Source organism: Metopolophium dirhodum, chromosome 6 (assembly GCF_019925205.1).
Source record: "Metopolophium dirhodum isolate CAU chromosome 6, ASM1992520v1, whole genome shotgun sequence".
Classification (NCBI taxonomy): domain Eukaryota; kingdom Metazoa; phylum Arthropoda; class Insecta; order Hemiptera; family Aphididae; genus Metopolophium; species Metopolophium dirhodum.
The window spans coordinates 19,535,444-19,556,644 of NC_083565.1; the positions used below are offsets into that span (position 1 = coordinate 19,535,444).

The following is a 21,201-nucleotide window of genomic DNA, read 5'->3' on the forward strand; positions in this document are numbered from 1 at the left end:
AATTTTAGTTTTATTGCCATATATTGTATACTATTGTGTACTATGTAGGTACACGATTTTGTACATAAGATTATACATTATAATATACTATATAGATATTTAATTATATTGATATTTTAGTTATGTGCGAGAAATGTGTACTGTAAATCGTAATTATTTAATTTATATCAACTATTTAATGAATTTATATTTCAAACTGTGAACTCATGGGCCCTCCCCCACCCCACACTGCATGTTCAGTGATAGGCCCCTTCATTATCTTCGGGGTATTACAGGGTATTACACGGGGTACGACCAATAAATGAAAATAAAAAAAAAATAAAAAATATGTGCGCAATAGATTTTTACATAATTCAATATAATAATAATAATATGACTATCGTGACCAGTGTCCGAGCTCCGTCATCAGGTCTCGCGTATACGAATTCCGGGATTTACCGGGCCGGGTTGCGCAACGACGTCTCCCGCGACGATATTATTAGCGTACAAAGAACCCGGACAGAGCGTCTCCTCCACCGCGGCCGTGTCCTTCGCGCCTCCACCCGATCCACACGATGACCAAGGGGAGGGGGAGGGGTATACCTCCGTGTGCGCGCGTGTGTTACGTGATGCGAGCGAGCGCGCGTACATCCGCCCGGCGCGCACTGCACCGGGCCTGCACCGCCCACGACACGACACCGCCGGTTCTCCCTTTCAAGGTGACGGTAGAAAGTTTCGTGACAGCAGCTGCTGTTGGCTGTTGCTGCTCCAGGTGCGTATTACTAATATTATTATTATTATTACTATTACTATTACTATACGCACATTGCACACCGGGTGCAGGTGGTGGTGGTGGTGGTGGTGCACCAAGGTGGTGGAGTTTCGGACACGTGGTGGGGAGTGGGGACTCTAGACTTCGCGTGGAGGACGATCGTCGGACCGGAAGATGGAGAGGGAGGGCGGGAGAACGGAAGCGGGACCGAAGAGAAAGTCGGTCGTCGCCGACTAGACTTGTATCGCGCCGGCCGATTGACACTGGGTCAGTATTATACTTGTGTCTTCAGCGCGAACATCGGACAGTACAATTTTACACTCGTTCGCGACAGTGTCCACGCGGTGCAAAGCATAAAATAAACTTAACGATTGAAATATATTTGAAAAACAATTGTACTTAACGTAATATAAACGTCCATAATATACAACGCGCATCCGGTTTTTTTTCGTAGTGACAGTCCACCTGGATACAGTTATACATATACATGGTCGTAAAATTGGGTGAGTAAATATTACAAATTATAATTATTATAATATTATTTAGATCGATTTTATTTAGAGACTTAAGACAAACTATATACTTCCTTAACCATGGTATATTATGATATACGTATTTCGGTTCTCGTACTTCTATCTTTACTCCATCGACTATATAGTATACCAATTAATATTATTACTATGATACAATCAAATAGAGAATATTATATTGTGATACAGTATAGGTAATATAGTTATTATATTCAAACGGCTCCATATTATGACATAACATCATAATATAATAACACCATTGATTATCGTACCTATATAACTTCTCGTCTCTACAGCAAATACGTCCTCTAACTATTTAGAGTATCGTTTTTGTCCTGTATACACGCACACGTTCGCCTTCGGCTTATTAAACGTCAACATTATTAAACATACAAACGACGGGCGATATTATTGTCTAACAGCGCGCGGTAAAAAACGATTTTTTTGTTTGTTAAGGTTGTTACACTATTCATTTCTTTTCGCCGTCCTTCAATTGAAAGTAAAACGACAAAACTGTGGGCAGACGCGCGCACAATGGGAATTAAAACGGAACAAAAGACCATTTGTGTGCGTGAGGTAAACGCCAAGAAAGTCCAAAATTTATTCACCCCTCCGGTTACTGTCACGGCCGAGTACCGGCCCGTGACGGAGATCGTCCGGCCGACGCGTGTTCGCGTAGTTTAATAATAATAATAATAATTATGGGTGTAGGCGCACATAAAATATGGGTAGGTACTTTCTTCGTCGGAGTAAACGGACATTCCACGGAGAAAGGACTGTCGCCCAAGGTCAGCCGTTTAGAAATGCATTCAAATCTACTGTTACGATAATATAAACGAAACAATCGTACTATATAATAATATCATTGCTATATAGGTATGTACAACATCTTCTCCGCTTTTATTTCGTTGATTTCGAAAAAAAGTCTCGCTCGTCACGACTCGCGACTGCACGTACCACGCTATTTCGGAATCGGTTTCAGAATCAATTCCAATCGTCCAAATTATGTTATTGAATAATCGTTTCCGATTAAATAGTAAATATACCGCAGTTTAATAAACCGTTGTACATAATACGTGCAGTGCATATATGTGTATATAGGTTCAGAAGAAATTTACTTTCAGAGTCACTGAACCGCGGTAAACAGTGGCCAAAATTCATTCAAACGACCTTGGCGGTTTTGTCCTCTCTGCGACATCTTGTAACTAGTAGAGTATAGCGCAATAATACGTATATAACATGTAAAACGGCAATTTTTTTTAGTGCGATAGGTATATTATTAGTGTGCCTATAATAGTCCATGCGTGATGTTGTCAATGGCCGCGGTCGATATAATATTATAATCAAACGAATTATGTAAAACATCGTAACACCCACCAAGTAACCGGTTTAAAGTAAAAAATAATTCTATATTTTTATAAAAAATTTAAGAACAAATATAATATCATTATATGACATTAATTACATCCCAAAACATATATGAAACGGGACTAGGTATTGAATGTAAATCAATTTGCCGTTTTCAGTGATTATTAATTAGTGTTTCTATAGAAACGATTAGATTGATAATTTGTTGTTTACATTATCAATTATCTACTAATTAGTTTTCGTACCACTCAAAATTGTGCACGGAGAATGAATTTATGTGTGTTGTCGTTGTCACAGTAGATATAGATTTAATGAATTTTTAAGTTTTTAAAATATTTGTAAATCGGTTTCTTTGGATCAAAAAAGATGTTCAAACTTTAAATCGATTAAAATATAAGAAGACTCGTTAAATTATAAAAATCTTAACTAATTTAAATAATAGTTTTCTTATAATATTGTCAGATTACTTCGAAAACATGACAATATACCTATTATTATCAATATTATGCAATTATTAAAAACCTCAATGACGACGAATAGTAAATTAGAATAATCACATTTTTTGACAAATAATTTGTCTAATCGATTGCGATCGGTACTTAAATCGTTTCAATTCCTTAGCCGTACTGAAATTTGAACTCGTGTATCTTATTGTATTGATCGCGTGAACTACAATAATGATATTAAATACTTGTGGACATTGCTGCGTCTGATCAAAGTCTCCGAATAATAACGCGACGTGCTCAACCACTATCGTCGGGTAGAGTCCCTGTCTCTCCATAAACGTATATACTTACATAATATCATGTGTAAACAGTTTTTGCTACCCCGTATCTACGTCTCACTTTAAGTCGTTTTGGAATAAGTTAACACGTCCTGTATTTAACTGATAACAAAAATATCACGATACATTAAAAATAAAAACAAATATTATTATGCCTTGTTGAATTGAGATTTTTCGACTGTCGTTTTTATTTAAACCATTATGCCGACTCTAAAGGAAATGTCCTATACACATAACAATACTGGACACGATAATGAAAACGCATATTTCCATTGGTCCTCTCCAAGGTCACACGTCATCCCGCTCACGGTGCCACCCCCCCTGCAGATCACGCACACGTACACTGCACGCGCGCCCACGTACACTGCCCGCGCACACGTATACACTGCACACGCACTTGCACTGCGGACGCGCACCTCCGCGCACCGTACCAAGGCGGGTGCAACTTTCGTCCGGCGAGTGGGTCACGGTCGGGCCCAACAGCGAATATAATACACACAACGGCGAGATTAGGGGCCCGCGCGCGCAAACCAGTTCCGCGGAGCACGCGGCGACCAGTTTCCCCTTATACGACGATCGGCTAAAAAAAAATAATAAAAAATTAGGTTAATACGAGTCCGCCGCTCCATCGTCTGCGGCCATTCCATCCAACTGCAGCCACCGAGGTGGTGGAAGTCGTAATAACCAAACAGCCAATAGGTATACGGAATAATATTATTATATCGTATGATAGGTATACGCGTCAGCTATACGCGCACGCGTACGGGACAAGAGTCGCAAAGGTGTGAAATTTGGCACACATTTACCACACCTATTCGGTATAATAATGATATGTACAGATGTTAAACGTGTGTACATAATCATATATTATTATTATTGTTATTATTATTATTATTATAATATGTATATCGGAATCTGCGGGCCATTATAATTGGCCGGCGGACAGCCCACGTCGAGCGTATATTATTATATATTTTATAGAAAGCGACAGCCGGACCATCCGCGAGCGAGTGATAACAGTTACCGACCGCTGCAGCATACTCCTGTATAGGTGTATAATAATATTATATACATATTATCATATTATTGTACCCGTGTATGAATAATTATGCCGTGTTCATCCCGAATTCGCATTAACCCAGTGGCATCGTTTCAGATTTGTTTTTTTTTTAAGGGAGATCCTTGTGATAATTGTAATTTTTGCTTCCGGTTTAAAGATGTACCTACCTATATATAGGCTTTTCTTATTGGTTATATATTTTTTAAAAAAAAACGTTCGATAAATCAGATTTGATCGTTTTGAACGGTACATACCTACTTTATAATTATTAATTTTTAATAATTCATCTAAAATCAATGTATAATATATATCTACAATATATTTATACTAACGTAATTGTGCTAACGAAATAACGCCACCGCATTAATATAACCACACTACCCGGTAATAAATCATAATACGCTGCTATTTACAATACCTGTATTATATAATATTTAATCTAATGCTATTCAATTTTGTCGATAGAAACGGGGGTACAGCGTGAATTTTCGTTGTTTGATTTGATTTTTAATTTATGATCACCCACACATTATTTTATGACTAAATGTATTTGTACATCAATCCAATCGGGAAATACACGATGGCAATGCAATACACAATAAATACACTTACTTGTGTATTGACGTGATGTTCTACGTATAAAATCATTAATCGCACACGCTGAATTACGATTCCATTACGCTACAAAGTATAGAGCAACTCGTCAATCAATAATTTCATCTAATGTTTTAGTTGTCTTACAATTATTATACACATAATATTAGAAGAATATATCATAAGCGTATTTTCATTTTGTTAAACTTGAGCACGTTTCGCGGAGACTTTAACGAACAGCCAGCAGGGGACCGATATAAAGATTATTTTCCGGATAATATACAATCGACGATATTAATATTTTGAGCAATGATAATGATATTATACTTTCTTTAACAATTATCGAGCAACAATAAAACGATTAGGTTTTTGGAAAATACTACTTTCGCTCTTAATTCCATTCAAGGTCGTCGAAGAAAATCGCTCTCCGATCCAATTTCTGTAGCACATCAATAATAATATTGTTATTGACGCGATCATAATATTGTCTCGTATCGAATTCGCGCGCATCCCATTATAGCGAACCGGTCTCCCAAAGCGATGTTTTCATATCGGAACATAATGGGGAAGAAGATTGACGATCCATTACAGAAGTTCTGCTTAACTCACACACACACACATACACACACACACACACACACACACACACACACACACACACACAGACATGCTCGCACGTACACATACGCGCACGCAGGTACATATACACAGCTATATATTCATTCAAACAACGTCGGCACTTTCTCTGCATCCATTGCTGACACACATACCGCGTGTGTGTTATATGCTTCTGTAATAAAAATACAACTGGCGAAATGGCACGGCTAATACTTTCTACGCCAATATTATACCGACTGCAGTTCTGTGCCCGAGCATACAATACAATGGCCCTAGACTAAAAATTTAAATGACGAAAAAAAATCTAAAATCTAAAAACGTATAGTTTAGCGTTTTTCCGTTGCAAAGTGCGACTTGATCGTGAATACGGTCGTGTATTGCTTTAGGCGAACGTGGTGTATCCGAATCCGGATTCTCGGTTGAGTAAATGTTGTTTTTTGACTTGTGCTGAATTTCACTTCTGCACCATATTACTCGTGTGGGTTGATACTCGACACGACTCGCCTATACTGTGCGTGTTAAAAAATTGTATTTTGTAAGTTGCACAACTTACATATTCCTAGCAATTTTAAGATATTTCTGTATTTATTTTTAAATATGTATAATAATAATATAAATCATAGACTTTTTTGGAGTGTTTTTTTTTTTGTTCTTGATATGCATTCTATCTAACAATAATAACTATATAGTACCCACGTTATATATGGATATATTATAATATTTGAATTGTATACATGAAACTCTTATAACAACTATAATATTGTAACGTCATCGAAATCAAACAAACACGGTGCCTGCGACTAAAATCGGAGAAATTTCAAAATGACCAACGATATTTTTACATGATATTGATATTTTTTTCTAAGAAATCGAGCAAAAACATACGCCAACCTATACTTGGTACAATATACATATATTATCAACTATTATTTATATAGTGGACATATATTATTTGACAGCGAGATTTACACGACGTTTACGGCGTATTACAACAGAGAAAGTGATTGCGATTTACATATTCCTTCACGTATTACGACGTTTTTTGATTGACTATAATGCATGTTATATACTGCAGTACGCCTAGGTATATGTTATATATATATAAATAAATAATGTATATTATATACCCGTTCAGAGATGAATTTGTCACTGGTCGCATATTTCACGTGAAATCTGCTCCTTTCGATACATAGGCATACACAGCAGTCGGTCTCGTTATCGTCGAGAGTCGCGATATAATTACGAGTGCGTTTTATTTCTCCTCTTGACAAGCGATTTCAGACATTTAATTACAAACGGTTGCTCTTGTACCGTACAGTTTTCTTTTTTCTTTCCGCCGGACGCATAAACGTACCTATATATTATATATATATACATAAGACACGCTCACGGGACGGAGGCATTTTTCGTTTCTTTTTCGTTCACAGGCCTATTGGACCTAACTCTTAGAACGGGTTTAGTTCGATCAGAAACCTGACCCCATCGTCGGTATACAATATGTCGATATTACATGTACCCATTCGCGGGCTTCAGCTCTCTTTGACCGCGTGCAACCCAACACCGCCGCGCATCGACCAATAGCGCATCTCAATCCGATACCCGAATAAAATATTATACACTGCAGTATAGATGGGTACAAAGCCATAGGAACTTCACGAAATCGCCCTCGTGCTTTTATATAACATATTATTATAGCGTACACTATATGTCACAATTTACACAGTTGCAAATTAAATATTTTATTACGCATGCGTTTTTGGACCACGCATACTTATGTGCGGTGCGGAAAAAAACGATTGTTATCGCGCTCGAGACCGATTTTCAGAGAATAATATTATGATAAAAGTAAAAGAATAAAAAAATAATTGAGCAATTTTAAAAATTAGCCATCATCAGTCGGCAATGCGTGGATAATAATAATAATAATATATAATAGGTAATCTACTCATCGCTGCGGAGAGTAATATGACCGCGACCGAGACGACGACGTTTCGAACGGATTCTGTTGCGACGGACGTCCTTCCATTGTCCGCCGGGCGCACTCATTGTGCATGCACATGGCGTCGTCATCGCGCCATCGTCGCCGCAATTATTATCGCCAAATTAATTTTTCAAACGACGATAGAATAATAATAATAATAATAAAAATAATAAAAAAACCCCGAAAGAGAAAGTGTGATATTTTTTGTTTTATCCAACGACGTCGCGTATTACGAAACTGTGGTCTGTCCACCCGCGGTTTCTGAACGGGACCAACGATCCGGATGTGTTGAACATTACCGCTATTATAATATTATACAGGTACGTTCTTATGTGCTCGTGTGTATATTGTATTGTACTATATATATTACTATTATTATTATGCACGCACGTCATCGCGTAGTCGCAGAAAAACAATGTAATAATATTACTGTCGCGGTGAGGCGAAAGCAGCGTTTTTCGTCGCCCCAAACGTATTATTACAATATTGTAATATATTTGTTTGAAAACAGTTTGTTATCATCGCATTTAAAATCGTCAATAACGTATGACATTAAAATCAACGCGGTGTATGTGCGAAAAACACTTCGACTCGTGTTTCGTTGTCAAAATATATTATAAGCAATTGTATGAAAAAAAATTAACTCAAAATGTGTAATTTTATTGCGGGCCCATGACACTTACACACTTTATCGTGTATATCAGACGTCACTTAGTGGAGGTATTCCATCAGCTAAGCCGAACACTGTATTTTAAATTTTTTTATTCCTCAAGAAGATAATGGGTTCTACTGAAAATGTTCGTGTGTGGGAATAAGTCGTATAAGTTCACAGTTTGAAATATAAACGCATTAAATAGTTAACAAAATATTAAATACTCACAATACGTTTTACTAAAATTACTAAAACATCAATACAAAAAATAAATATTTTTGTCCATATATTTGTGTATAATAAGTATTTGTTATTATGTATAAAACCGTGTAGTTAAATAATACATAGAGCTAAAATACTAAAATACTAAAATACTAAAATTATAAATCATTATTATTTAAACCATCATCTCATAATTATTAATGTAATAATAGTAATGCAATAATCCTATATATCCTGTTCTTGTAGAGTTGCCAAAGACGTGTAATATACGGTCATATATTATTATATACATATAATGGTGTTCAAAAAGTTTGGAAACGGTCGTCATTAGACTAATTAGAACTTACTGATAAACGATAATATGAAATCATTAATGAGCTGATTAAATGATTTAAGTATAAAAATATGCAAACAGTATAATATTAAAGGGTTTCCAATTTTTTTCGAACACCTTGTATAATACTATATTTGATCATATCCTTATCCGTTTCGACACTTTCGAGCCCGCGGACAACGGGGTGCTCATTGCAATAATTTACAAAAATATTGTATGATATGGACAGCATACCTACCGGAACCGGGCTCAACCCTCAGCGCCGTTGAGAATTCGTTTGCGGGATATCGCGTCGTCGCATTAAAGTCTCCGTCGCCGCCCCGAATTACTCGCGCCAAATTTAATGGCGTGCGTGTAATTGAAAATTAACGAGCCGAGTTTAATCTCCCGTCCGTCCAGTCACGTCCGTACGGTTAAGAATTAGAAAGTAAACACGGACGCACATCTCTTCGTACGCGCGCGCGCACACACACACACACACACACACACACACACACGTGCAAACACACATTCACATGCAAGCACACACACATACATTCAAACTTACTTAGACACGTCGGCAATAATGAGTGTGTGTGTTAATCTCATCCGTTTCCGTTTTGCCGAAACAATGTTCACACCGAATGCGCGCTATATCGAGTCCGTGAAAGCGCCGTCCGTTTGGGCTGAAGCCTCTATAATATTACATATAGGTACATTGGAAAGGAGTAGGTACTTATACGTTATATAGGTACGACTATATACGTTCGTTGGGCATGAAATATTCGCCGGTCGGTGGCCGTAAGGCGTAAGACTTGGCCGGGTGGTCACTGCAGGTCGGCATGCCGGGTGGCCGTCAGTTAAACCCGAGGTACTCACATAATATTATTATAATAAAATATTTCGGATAGGTACCAGCGACACATTATGACTAGGTTAGGTTGTATATTATACTATACACGTGGTATATGGTCGTTGAGCCACCGATGGATTTAATAATGATACTGCGTTATAAAACCGTGTAACCACCAACCGTCCAGCATCCGAACGAATGCGAAAAAATATTTGTTTTATTTGATTCTCACGCAGTCATAATAGTTTAATGCGTATCTGCTTGGTCTAGTCGCCAAAATCGTTTGAATTATGAACAAGGGGGGGGGGGGGGCTAAGTCCTCCAAAAATGTCCTAATTTTTTTTTAAGTTATATTCGATATTACTGTAGTATGGCTTTAGCCCTCCCAAATCTCGCTATTTGCGGCTATATGGTGTCTACACTTAACACCATTGCGTACTTACAATATCTTATACCTATAGGTATTAAACCTAATTATATACATTTCCTCCAACGTAAAACCGTTTTCCCAGCATAATAATAATGTATAGTCCTTGTGGGCCTATATATATCTATATAAATTATATATATTATTCATAGTTATATTATAACCTCTACATTTACTATATGATGAATAATAAATATAATTCATCATTAAACGTATGATTTTATAATAAACGATAGTTCACGAACAACTGCCTTAAAAACAAACATTTCGAGATTTGTTTGTTTACACAGTGTTATACTACTACCTAAATATTATAGGTACCTATGTACTACCTACAGTGCGAACACGGGTTGAATCGTATATATTATTGACTTGTATTTTCTCACGTACCTACCTGTTGAATCTCATTGGTCGAATTATTGTCTAAGTTATTATTTTTCCGTCATAAAGAAGAAAAACAAAACAATACATCGTAATACACTATAGCACCCTACTCTATCTATATATAATGCTAGAGCTACGAACATATTATTATTATGTTGTTGTATTGCGCGCTTTTGTAAATCACGTGTTATTTAATTTTGTTCGCAAGTAACTGTGTGCCATTATAATGTATTCGCGACAATTTAATAGCAATAATAAAACATAATTTAACATATTATTATAATATTATCTGTATGTAGTATGGACTGCACCGTCGTGTGAGGGATCGACGAAACGATTTTGACCTTGCAAGGGGTGCGGCGGAATAAATATTTACATCCTACTGACCCATATTCATAGGCGTGCACGCGGTTCATTGATCTTGATCTTGGAGAACAGGTCCTTTTTACACGAACATTGAAAGTAATTCGATACATATATTTACACACACTCATCATATAGGTATATATCTGATTTAAACCGGTTCTAATCGAAACCTTCGGATCGGTGTTTCTTTCTATTTTCAACATGTGTATATTTTCTCCCATGGGCCATTGTTTCTATTTTATTTTTTATTATTAAATATTAATTTATCCCAGCGCAAGACTATAATAATAATATTATAGCCGATATGATGGCAAGTGTGGCGACGAATATTCTGCGCTGTACACACGTTCGCGTCGACCAATTATTATTATTATTATTGTTAATGTGATTACTTATATATTATTATTAGTCATTATCATCGTTGACCCGCCCAATTGACAACAATTGTTTGAATATGCCTAATGACGGACGGAAGGGGGGGGGGGGGGAATAGTCGGGATGAGAACCTCGGGCGCCGCGCGTTTCGGTCACGATTTTGTGTACGCGTGCGTCCATTAACAAATTTAACGGATTGCAAAAAAAATGTATTTCCGTGCATATTTTAAAAATTCTCGGATCATGTTACTCGGAAGATATTCATACCTATTATGTTAAATACCCTGCAGTTTTTGTTTTATACGAAGTGCCTTATCCGCACAGCCACATCATACACTTATGTTTTGTTGTTTCGTGAGTCCAATTATTAAAGAAGAGAGGTGGTTGCTTAACACTACGTCCTGAAAATTTCGCCGTTCTAGTATTGGTATAACGGTCCGAAGCCTCCTCGAAATCCATATATCGTTGCCAACATTTATTTTTAGTACTGCCATTTCAGCCATGTGAAATCCTCGGCTATAGGGTCGCAGTGGCTAACAGTTTTTTTTTTGATCAGTGCTCAATATCGTTCGGGCGGTGAGTCTTAGCGGATCTGTCGTGCGTACGTCAGTGACATGATGATATCCAATTTATGTGCAGTGCGACGAACGCCGTCGCTGCTGCGAAAAAACATCGAAATAAGAAACGAAAACAATTTATTTGTAGAACGGCCTCCATAATATAATGACTCGGCTACAATATCATTATAAGGGAGGACGCGGCTCTAACGCACATTTGTAATAATACATTTTATTATACACGCGGTCTCTCTCTCTCTAATTGGCGTTCCGAAGACGTAAAATATTTGAAAGTGCAATTGCAACGGACGCACAACTATAATACGCTATATATATATATATATATATACACACACACAACAAGAGGTATATTATAGGCAGGCAGGACGTATATATATATCCACCCATCCGCCCGCCCACCCACATCCCGAAGACAGTGAAAGCGCCTTACTTTCCCGGGCCCGGTCGACTCGAGCGCCTCTAGCGGCCCGCGTGTTCCAGATACATATTATATATTATTTTACGTTTTCCAAACACGCCGTTTCGCCCCGCCTCCGGCGCGTCCGATTCCGATCGTTCCGGATGCCGCGCGCAGACGACCTTCACCCCGAAAACGTTTGAGATCCGGTCTCCGAATATTATTGTAAATCGTAATATTGCAGTACATTATAATCGTATAAGATATATTATTATTATATATAATATTGTATTTATATCACCTATATAATAATATTACACATTTATACGCACGCGGGGTCGAGACTGATTGAGACGCGGCCCCGTTTGGATGCAATAAGGATCGTAGTATAATATTAGGCACCTATACCTATTAAAATTTCATCGTTTTTTTTTTTTTAACATTCGATTTAATATTTGTTTACAGATCGTTCCGTCGGGTTCACTATGAAGAGATGCCTGAGGCACCAAGTGTACATCGTGTTCCTCGGAGCTCTGTTGTTCTTACACGTGAGTATAATAATATTGTTGTTATATTATGGAATATCAATTTGCTTTTGTATTTTATAGACCCCCTCGAGTTCACCTATAATACGACTATGGTGTTCGATATAATATTATATAATAATTTGACGATTCCGCATCGACGTCCGTGTTTCATTAATGACAATATTAGCAGCATATTATTATTATTATTATTATGGTTTCCAATATAAATGTTCACGACATGCAACATTAATAATTAATAATTTCTAATTACGATATTAGGTACCTACGTTACGAACAATTTAAAAACAAACACATACGTTCAAAAATTGCGTGCAATGAATATTATTTATTTTTTTTATGTTTGTTTTTACAACGTAGAGCTGCTTAACGTTGCATATAGGTAGTTACTCCATGTAAATTAACTGTATCGAGAAAATAAACGAAAAAGTTTTTTATGTTATATAATAATAAATTATATTATGGAGTAATTTTAAATTTACATACGAAAACATTTGTTTTTCTTACTCGGGTTAAACTGTTCGCTAAAAAAATCTCAAACTCACTTTTAAATTTTTATCTTGTAATAATATGAATATCGTAAGAAAAAATATATATTACAGTAATATGGTAATAATATGTACCTATTATAAGTGGATACTCTAATACTTTATAGTTTAATCGATTCACGAGATCACGCTATATATGCATTATTAATTATTATCGGTATAATGCATTGCTATACATTCAAATCGACGTCTATCGGTCGGCGCGCTAATCTTCCTTATAATATAATAATAATTAGCATTTATTACCGCGAAACACGAAACGCGCGTTTTCATCTCAATATTATGTTACCTATAAAATACACACAAATACGTACAAGGAATAGTTTATACTATTATTGTTATAAGCATTTATAACACACTGTCGTACAGGTCATATCGGATTTACAGTACCTTAGTATTGGGCGAGGCTGCACAGTACCAAATACCAATAATTGCCAACGATAGGCGCTCACTGCTGACCTGCAACAGTAATATTATATCGAGGTGCAGCACGCGCTATTATTTATGCGAAAAAAAAATCAAATTTTGTTCGTTAAGAAAACAATATGATATAATGTACGAAATTATATTAAAATATTCCAGGACCCGACGATCCCCTAAAAATAAAAAATTGTCTGATGTATTATAATACATTACGGCCGATAAAATATAATAGTGTTCACTATCCGAGTACCTTATAACGTGGTCTCTGTAGCGTATCTACGATTTCTTAAGGGTGTATCACCGAAATATATACATATCATAGCACTATGTATAAATTAAAATTTAGTTAAGTTCATACAGACAATCGTGGCACGCGGTGTTCGATATTTTTCCTCTACAAGGAAAATCTATATGCATGATCGATATGTTTTTATTAATATTATGTGTGACCGCGTGACGGCGGAAACCTCGCGAAAAACGTAATGACAATATTATTACAATAGATTAATAATTACAATCGTTTGGCCTACAGAGCACCAGCGGCGATGGTAGCCTGGGGCCGGAGAACAACAACGCGGCGGCGCTACCGCTCGAACACAGATCCGGTGGCGGTTACGATGTCGGACTGCCACTGCCGTCCGGCGGTCCGCTACAGGGGCCGCATGACGACACGTGGCCGCTGCAGGCCGTGCCGGACGCCGTCAAGATCAAACACCTGCAGGTGCAGTGCGAGAAGACGCACATGCGAGTGAACATCGAATTCGACAGGCCGTTCTACGGAGTGATTTTCTCTAAAGGTGCGTATTTAACGGCGATAACACTATTGTTGTGTTTTGCGCAAACCCGTTTGCTCGAATTTCAACAATTTACAGTCGACGGCCGCGGTTGCAAGGGTGTCGCAAGTGAAATTTGAGTTGGTTGTTGTTGTCGGGGGGGAGGGAGCTTACGAAAGATTATTTGGGACGTACAGTCCGGAAATTTTTTTCAAATCGACATTTCCCATTATGGTGCTATAATTATATTATCTATTACGGGCAGGTCTATTCAAATTATTTTAAACGAGGCCCAATAATATTATTATAAATTATTATATTAGCAATGCCGATGGAGTATGGGCTGGAGCAGAGGACGTATTATTCGTTTCACAAGCACGCGATTCGTATAATATATACCTACGTCTTATTATAATATAATTCCGTCAGTAAATTGCATAATACCAATAATGATCATTAAAAAAATTTAATACGTTTTCCGGGTGCACGACGAATTTAGAAAACAATTTTCACCGCAGTTGGAATTTTATTGACGGGACAAAATATCGCCGTTATAATTTTGGGTATAGGTTATACGTTTATAGGTCTATAGATCCACAACGAGACATATCCGTCTTCTCATACTACATTACTCCACCTGTCATGTCTGAATAATTTTATACCGTACATAACAATATTTTCAATAATTAATAGAAATATTATAGATATTCAATTTTTAAAATACGAACACCATAAACTCTATAATTGTATTAAAAATCACGAAAACGACAATTATTATTATTTTACTTAAAGTCCGGGTTAAAGTCTAAAAATATTATGATTTTCTAAAAAGAGAACCTAAGACTACCTAAAACCACAATTTTTATAAATGAAAAGTAAAAAGTCGTTGATGAGCGAAACACTAGGTATTGTAATAATAATAATGTATTATATTCCGTGACGGACGGATGCTATATTATGGTATATGCTATAATGGCATAGCATCGCAGAAAATATAATATTATCATTAACGGCGTAAGCCTAGGCGCGGCGGCCCTACTGCAACATTTAACACAATAACCGCAATCACTCGATAGTATAACATTGTTTAATATATTTTATATTAGACGAATGGCCGTTAAAAACTATGCGACGAAACGAAAAAAACAAATAAATAAAATGGTACACAAGTACGCAACTTACCTACTATGATAATATAATAATATAATAGTTTTTCATATTTTTGTTACGCGGCAACCGCCGCTGCCGCCGCCGCCGTACACGTCATATCTCGCTTGACCCGTATTTAGAGCCCCTATACACATCTAAGCACACCGCTGACCCACTAAATGCCCGCGTATGCGTATTTTTAATTAATATTTATGAAACTTCTCGCGGAGCCATTCTCTATCGCATACACACGCGTACTATTTTATTATTGTATATATACGCTGAAAGTCGCATACTGCCGTTGTAGTAGTAGTAGTAGTAGTAGTAATGATTGTCGGTATTTTATTTTTATATATAATTTTTTTTCGTCGTTGTTTTTACTCTAATTGACCGCTGCAGCTCGTAAATCGTAATTATCGGTCCGTGTATTATACTATGTGCACCGTATTATTATAATATATTACGCTTTTCCAAAGCGGTTTCGTACAATTTATTAATGGTAACTTATACGCGCACGGCGATGGGAGACTTCCCGCGGTGCCCAGCTATTTGACAAAAAAGAAATCGTTTACTCCACATCTCACACGTACGCCGCGTATATCATACGTAAAACGTACGTACATAATAATATTAATTGTGTACACCAAACATAATGCAATAAGTGTACATTCAAATATGCCGAGCCTTGACGTAAAAACCGCGAAAACTATGGAGTTTTATATCATACGAAAATGCGTTACTCGTTGTAATATTGTAATGGCACGAGACAGCGCGGCGGCCGATTTCCGTCACTACTCCGTGAAATCTATTTTCGAAATCGGACGAATTTTGGTACGACCGCAGTGTCATAATATCCAATGGCGTCTTTTTCCTAATAGATTTTTAGCATTACCACATTCTACTTCCTCAAGACTGAACCTAAATGTTCTATTAAATACCTAAATTCGGACACGATGATATAATATGAGGGGGGGGGGGGAGCGAAACAATATAAAAAAAACCTTGGACCACGTTAAACGTATAGAGCATAATAATAAAATGTATGTTTCGTAAACTTGCATAATATTATACATTTGACAATAATTAGTACACGCCTTATAACCTTTGCAGCAGACACCGACGATAATAATAACAATAATAATATCTACCAATAAAATAAATAAGACATCAACTAAATAAACGTAACATTTTCGCAGGTTACTACAGCGATCCTCACTGCGTGCACGTGAAACCCGGCACCGGTCACCTGAGCGCCACTTTCGAGATACTGTTGAACAGCTGCGGCATGACGTCGTCAGGCGGTGCCGGTGGCGGCGGTGGCGGCGGGGCCGTTTCCGGTTACGGGCAGACGCCCAGCGGCAGTTACGTGGAGAACACCATCATCATCCAGTACGACCCTTACGTGCAGGAGGTTTGGGATCAGGCGCGCAAGTTGCGGTGCACGTGGTACGACTTCTACGAGAAGGCGGTCACGTTCCAGCCGTTCCAGGTGGACATGCTGCACGCGGTCACCGCCAACTTCCTCGGCGACAACCTGCAGTGCTGGATGCAGATCCAGGTGGGCAAGGGACCGTGGGCGTCCGAGGTGTCGGGCATCGTGAAGATCGGGCAGACCATGACCATGGTTCTGGCCATCAAGGACGAGGAGAACAAGTTCGACATGCTGGTGCGCAACTGCGTGGCGCACGACGGCAAGCGAACGCCCATACAGCTGGTCGACCACAACGGTTGTGTCATCAGGCCGAAGATCATGTACAAGTTCCAGAAGATCAAGAACTTCGGGCCGTCCGCGTCCGTCGTGTCGTTCACGTACTTCCAGGCGTTCAAGTTCCCCGACTCGATGAACGTGCACTTCCAGTGCGTCATCCAAGTGTGCCGGTACCACTGCCCCGAGCCCAAGTGCCCCGGCGACTACGCACTGCCTCAGCACGCGGCTGATGCCACCGGCGGTGACTACGCGTCCGCCGGCCTCAACTCTGTGCACCCCAACGAGTACGGACCACCACCACCACCGCAATTGGCCGATTACCCCGCGTATCCGGACCCCAGACACCCGTCCGGGCCTGCCGGCGCGTACTCCGAACTCAAACCGGAAATAGTGTTGCCGAACGCGGCGCCGCCGTCAGCCAGCAGCCCGAAACCGTCGCAGTCGGACGCAGCGGCCGCGGCCGGTGACGACCACAATGACGGCAACGACGCCGACGATGACGGTCTGAACCTTCCACCACCACCATTGCCCGGCCACGGTGCGTCGTACGCCACCGTCAAGCGACAGGGCACCGTCGGCGGTGACGAGCAACAGCAACAACAGCACATGAACCTGGTGTCGTTGGGTGGCCGTCCGCGGTCCGTCGACATGGACGGCGCCGCCAAGCCGCACAGACACCACCGTCGGTCCACCGGCGACCCCGAGTTGGACGTCAACACCAGCCGCGTCATACAGGTGGTCGCGCCCGGCGACGTCAATTTCGCGTTGAACGTGCCCAACAGCGGCAACGGCACCAACGGCAACGGCGGTAACGGCGACACGGTCGTCATGTCCACCCGGTCCGGCCACTCGGCGGACAGCGTGTGCATCAGCGTCCCGTCGTTCGTCGCCGGTCTGGCCATGCTCCTGTCCGTGTTGGTGGTCGCCTGCCTGGTAGTCACGTTCCTGTTCTTGCGGGTCCGTTCCATGAACAGCGCGAAGGCCATGTCGTGCGGTGCACCGCCGTCCGCACAGGGACCGTACATGCACGGCGCGGCGTTCGAAGCCGCCGAGTTCGTCAAGATGGCCAGCTCGTAGGGCCCTCCGGCCACGCTGCGGGCCACCCGTGTCATCAGCTTAAACAATCATTTTCCGACAACCCCAACCCCAACCCCAACGACCCCAACCCACACAAACACCCCTCAACGTTAAAACCATAATAATATGTAATCATAAAATATAGGCAGGTCGCATACCATCTGACGAAACCAATTCTGATTTTTTATTCGATAAAAACGCGAGAGCACCGCGATTTTGTGGCGCAAAATAATAATTAATAATATCCATAATCAGTTATTATATCATGTCGTTATCACATTAAGCACGGACTGGTTCTCGTGGTTTTAAGTACAATTATGCCCAAAGACAATAACGACAAATCGGGTCGTTTCCTGCGCGTACAATAATTGCGGCACCTATGCATTTTTTAACCGATCGTAAAAATTTAATAAAAAAAAATTTATAAAAACATATATAATGTATATTATAGGCGTACCTATATATATATAATATGTTCATATGATACACACTACGATGCGCAGAATACGGCGCAGTACACTATAATATTCTGCGCAGGTCCCGCGGACGTTTACAGCATTTCATGTACGAAGTATTCCGACACGATAAACGTCCGTTTAAGTTATTTTATTTATTTGTAAGCACATCTACTGTAGTAAGCAGTATGACGAATGACGTACGAGCAATGCTCGAATTAGATGATAACCGTATTAATATTATATTATATACAGTCGAACTTGGTTAACTCGAACTTCTATTCAACTCGAAATCTTTGATCCCTCGAACTTATTTCCCCTAGAATTTTTTATAATTGTATTACTCTTGGTTAACCCGAACTTTCTGGCCGGTCCTTTCAACTTCGAGTTGACCACGTTCGACTGCAATTGTATATTATAAAAAGAAAATTGTTCACATATATTGTTTGTAAGAAAAGGCGAGGCGACGGCTCCTCCGCTGGCCACATCTAAACACTACAATAACTGCTTTAATAATATTTTATATATTTTTATTATATTTTATTTTATCGAACTTTATATATATATATCATAATAACATATTTTTTATAATATTATTGTGGATTGTCATTTTAAAATATTATATGACTTCACGATATTGTAATAATAATATAATGGTCGTATAGCGGAAGCCAGTCGCCGAAATATAATAGATTACAAATCTTATGTTTCTAACACGACAATGATATTATAATATTATAACGTATAATATTATTATTATCATCATAAAACATGTACATTATTTTTTTTTTTTTTTTTTATCTTTGTAAATATTATATTTATGTATAACATTAGTCTTAAAGATATTATTTTATAGCGTTTAAAGCAATATTATCATGTATACAAAGATCGACATATTATACTATAACAATACCAGCTTTTAATTATTATCATCATTATTATATACGTATATTATTACTATTATTATTCTTATTATTATTATTACCGTGATAATAATAATTAATAATACCTATACGCATTGTAATACTCTAGTATAATATAATACTTATGTATCAATATAATATAATATTGTGTTTAAGAGAACTATAAGTCTAAACCATTATAATAATAATAATAATAATATAATTTATATTTATAAATGTATAGTGTTTGTAAACACAAGTAATGCATATCATAATATTCAGTTGTGTATGGGACCTAAGACGTCATGCACAGATAATAATAATAATAAAAAAAAAACGTAATCAAATTGGTCGTGAATATTGTGTAAATATGTATATCATCATATTATATCTCTAACAATTATAACACATCTTACGTGAAATATATATATGTCGCGACCATAAAATAATATTATATAATTATCTATTATTATAACATATGCTATACTTTTATAAATAAATATATATATTTTTTTCAAATCGCTTTTTTTTATTTAATGTACAATCAACTCGATATTTTTCATATGCAAGGAAAATTTATGAACCATAATATAATATATGGTTTTGTTAGTAATAGTAACCATGAGTGTCCATGACAACGAATACCAATTTTTTTTCTATCAACGTAGAGATGGCCATTTAAATGAATAGAATGGCGCATTTCGAGCCCACAAAATTAGCTCCTTCCTTTTAAAAATCTATAATTAACATAAACGTCAATTTAAAAACTGTTTTCAATCCCTTTCCTAGTAAGAAAAAAGTTTTGAACATTTTTTTGTCAAAATTGTTTCTTGGTGGTGCCGTAGACTATCTAGCTTAGTTTTAAAGTTCGCTCGAAAATTCTTCCGCCACTAAATTAAAAATTTGTAATAAAAAAGCAATCAACAGGTATGTCGCAATCACCTTAAATTGGAAAAAAATAACATTTTCCAATTTTTTTTTCTATCAGCGTATAGATTGAAACTTAAATGAATAGTATACACTATGCAGTTTGAGGCATAAAAATAAGATCCTTCTTTTCAAAAATCGAAGTTACATAACTTACATAAACGTCGTTTTAAAAACTGTTTTTAATTCTTTCTCTAGTTAAAACAAATATTTTTGAAATTTTTTTTATCAAAATTGTTATTTAACGGTGCCGTAAACTATCTAACTTAATTTTGAAGTTTGCCCGGAAATCCTTCCACTGCAAAATTCAAAAAAAGTAATTTTTGCATTAAAAAAGCGATCAACAGGTATGTCCCACAACTGTTTTAAAAAAGTAACATTTTCCGAATTTTTTTTCTATCATTGTTTAGATCTCTATTTAAATAAATAGTATAGCGTAAA

The 21,201-nt window shown here is 37.8% G+C and overlaps 1 protein-coding gene across 1 annotated transcript; it reads left to right on the plus strand.

The window, feature by feature from the left end:
- Positions 1-1,010: 1,010 nt before the first annotated feature.
- On the plus strand, positions 1,011-20,352 carry LOC132946400 (cuticlin-4-like). Its single transcript, XM_061016391.1, has 4 exons — positions 1,011-1,254; positions 12,719-12,801; positions 14,302-14,566; positions 16,888-20,352. Exons 1-4 carry the CDS (start codon positions 1,239-1,241, stop codon positions 18,474-18,476), a joined length of 1,953 nt encoding a protein of 650 aa, XP_060872374.1. The 5' UTR covers positions 1,011-1,238; the 3' UTR covers positions 18,477-20,352.
- Positions 20,353-21,201: the final 849 nt, after the last annotated feature.